A 3838-nucleotide genomic window follows, 5' to 3' on the forward strand; every position below is an offset into this window, starting at 1 on the left:
AAGTGAATCTAATAATTAAGTGAATAAATAATCTGATGAACAGAAAAAAATACACTCCCACTCTACACACACACACACACACACACACACACACGGATATGGACACATCACTCCCAGTCGCCAGGGGCAGCTGCCTCCGCAGGTTTCCCTACGATCTGTGACTCCCCAACCCTCGCCTGCAGGGACAGCTTCAGCACTCTCCAACCACAGACCCACAGGAGCAAAACCAGACTCGCTGGGGCCCAAACTTGTGCTATTTTGTGACTACGACGTAGAAGGCTTTTTAAAAGTAAAACTTTGGTTTGTCCCTTCATGTGGACAAGAGAAAGGCCCAAAGGTACGAATATGCCCTGACTGTGCATAGAGTCTAAGTTGGTCAGTCGGCTAGTGACATGGGAGGGAGAAATGAAATAAAACTGGTGGAAGGGCGATGTACAATCGTCATAGCTTCCAGGTATGGCCACGAGAGGGCGCAGCTATGCTATGAATTGAATATCAACTCCAGACTGCTCAGAGTTTAGAGAAATGGAGAAATTACTTGAAGCCTTAATTTGTCTTAGTTCCCCTCCCAGTCCTTATGCTTTCTTCCGTTTTTTAGCCCTCATGTTGTCACAACTTACTGGAGCCCAGTCTCAGCTTGAGCACCTTATAACCAAATTATGATTCAACCCTGCTAACCAGGCCTACCTAGGAGCAGATGCTATTCATCCTCACCTGGCTCCCAGGAAGCACTTAGAGACTCTGCCGTGCCTGCCTGGACAATGCCAGACGGGCCGGAATCCCCTCCCCAGTTCCACCACTACACCAAGAAGCTAAAATCACATTCCATGGAATAAACAATTTAAAAAAAATTAAAAACCAAGAAAAAGAACAACAACAAGCAAACAAAACCTTCAGAAAGTGAGTTTGGAAGATGACTGGCAGCAGTGGGCATTTTTTTTGAGTGCCACGTATTTTGCGGGGGTGGAGGGATGAGAGGATGGGAGGGTGGGGAATGAAGCCTTAGGAAGTCATATTTTATTCACATTAAGCCATTGAGCTGTTTATCTAAGACAGCATGGTCTCTTTTAGAATCCAGAGCAAAGCTGTACACGGAAGTATTTTGGGGGATGAATTTCAGTTCAAGAGTCCCTTTTAAACTTGCTGCAGAGAACTCGAGATGCAAATTATCAAAAATACTCAAAACTCCCAGAGACAAACTAATGAGATTAACTGTATTAACCATTATCCAGCTCATCCAAGAATAAGTATTACAATTGATTCTGAGGCCTATAACTGCCATGTTTTATGACTGAAGGTACGAGATAGGAAAGAAACTTAAAAGATAAGTCGTAATTATATAAATGAAAATTGTTAAATGAAGGAGAACTTATTGAAAATGTTGTATTTCATATATTTCTTTGCCAAACAAAGGGAAAGTCATATCCCTTTCAAACACATACATTGTGTTGGTGAAATAACTAGTTTTATTCCCAAAAAAGGTGGGAAGAGGGATCTAGATATACCTGATTCATGCATTTTAAAATAAATGTCAATTTTCAAAAAAATTTCTTTGTTGATGTTGTAGGTCTAAAAATGTAGTTATATTTCTTTCAATGAATCAAGGCATAAAATTTCTGTTAAATATTCTATTATGTGCTTAGATGCTGAAAAGCTTCTCTTTTTAACTAATGAAAATTTTCCGCTAGATTTGTGTTCAAATGTCATTATTTAAGTCTTTTAAATGTTTAAGAATGTTTAATGGTATTTTATGAATATGAATACAATAAATATCTTGAATAAAATTTGTAAAATACATCAAGATACAGAGATTAGAATAAAAATCACCCATGATCCCAATGCACTGCCCATACCTTGACTCAATTCTTTCCGGTCACTTTTATATTTCTAGAACCTAATAAAGGCAGTTTAAATGGGAAACTTCAGAGCAATGCCATATTTGAATATAAACAGAAACATTATAACGTGGAACACAGCACACAGAATCCAAATTTGACTTAAAAATTAGATAAATGACATTAATAGATGTGAGTGGGAGCTGAATCGATTTGACCTCTCAGTAAAGGTCAGGTTCTTTTGGTAAATAGTCTTCCATGGTGATAGGAAGGTTGGCCACTGGACATCCCCTGTCCCCACTAGCTGCCTGTAAGATGGTATGTGACAAAGAAAGCAAGTCTGAGACCCAGTTCTGCCCAGCACGCCAATATTGATTAGCAAGCAGGTACAAAAACAGTCACACAAGCTATTCTTATAGCTCCTGGATGTCCTGCCCTCAGCCCTCAGGCATCCTGCCTTACATATGGCATGCAAGGTTTACTGAGAGACACAAAATTCTGATGGAAGGACCAGTGAGCCCTGGGATGGTGTTTGGTAGAAAAATCTAGGATCAGCCCTAGCCAGTTTGGCTCAGTGGATAGAGCATCAGTCTGTAGAGCGAAGGGTCCTGGATTGGATTTTGGTCAAGGGCATGTACCTCGGTTGCATGGCCTTCCCGGCTCGGGCCCTGTTTCTCTTACATCGATGTTTCTCTCTGTCTTTCCCTCTCTTCCACTCTCCCTAAAGATCAATGGAAAAATATCCTCAGATGAGGATTAAAAAAAAGAAGAAAGAAAGAAAATTCCAGGATCAGTAGGGCTTGAACTCTAGATCTTAAACTTAATATAGCAGATCCAAAGGTGGGATTTACAGACATTTCCTACTGCGTCCCTGCACAGATGGCGAGGCCTGTGCCAATGTTTCCAGCTAGCCCCCAGCCAACCTGGACATCACTGTAGGTTTTGAAAGCATCCTTTGAAATATTGAGTAGCCACATCTGGATTGATGATTCTGAAATAGGGCACATCGAATGCCAACTAGTCACTCTTCCATTAGTGTTTAGGGTAGCACACATATATGACACTGTTTATACTAGTGCCCTGGCTTGCATCCTTCCCTCCCTTCATCTAGTTTCAACCCAGCAGTCCAAGTGGTCCTACTGAAATATAAGTCTAACTAGAGGCCCAGCACACGAAATCATGTGCAGGTAGGGTCCCTAAGCCTAGCCTGTGATCAGGGCCATCTTCCGCCCACTCGCCAGTCCCCAGTCCTGCAACACCGTCACCCACCCCAGTTCCCCCATGGTTCCCTGTTGGCCACCCAGCGATTGGAGCCTGTGGCTAGGGGGAGGGATCAAAACGTGGTCAATGCACCTCATAGCGACTGGTCGATCCATCGTTCTGGTTGTTAGGCCATTATGGTCACTGGCTTTTTATTAGATAGGATTATATTGCTCTTTTGTTTCGGAGGCTCGATGTCACACTCAGAGCAAAAGGCAACATTCACACAATGGCCCATCAGGCACAATATCTGCCAGGCAGACACAGAGGAGAGACTCCACACATATTTTTGCATGAATAACTGAATAAAAGAACCAATGAATACAAAAATGTTTTAAAAGTAAATTGTCATATGGGCAACATAATAAATTGTGTGTTGTATTTCCAATGAGGTTTTTAAACACCCTCACTTTAATATTCTTAATTCTCCAGCTACTATACACTCTCAGAATGAAAAGGTGCTCTACTGCCTGAAGGAGCTCCCGAGTTAATCGAAAGATCATTTAAATACCAGAAGGAACTTTTGTTTATTGCAAATTTTATTTTTAGCACCAACATACTTCACAGTGAAACGTCAAAGCCCCAGGCTGTCAGCTAGATGTCTATTTTCATTAGTGTTCACATCTGATACTCTAGGTATGAGGGCATCACAGATAATCATTATCTGCTACCTTCTCAATCATTTTATTTTTTTTTCTGAGTTTTAAAATAATATTGCCCCCATGGATATTTTTAAGAGGTAA

At 41.2% G+C, this 3838-nt stretch overlaps 1 protein-coding gene across 1 annotated transcript in view; it reads left to right on the forward strand.

Annotated features, from left to right (window-relative positions):
- The window catches only part of LOC102765408 (coagulation factor XI), a 21804-nt gene extending 18218 nt beyond the window's left edge, over positions 1-3586 (forward strand). Inside the window, 1 exon segment of the mRNA XM_006779344.2 lies at positions 3528-3586. Within this exon segment, the coding sequence (XP_006779407.1) occupies positions 3528-3586 (59 nt within the window).
- Positions 3587-3838: the final 252 nt, after the last annotated feature.

The sequence above is a fragment of the Myotis davidii genome, unplaced genomic scaffold (assembly GCF_000327345.1).
Source record: "Myotis davidii unplaced genomic scaffold, ASM32734v1 scaffold1040, whole genome shotgun sequence".
Lineage (NCBI taxonomy): Eukaryota > Metazoa > Chordata > Mammalia > Chiroptera > Vespertilionidae > Myotis > Myotis davidii.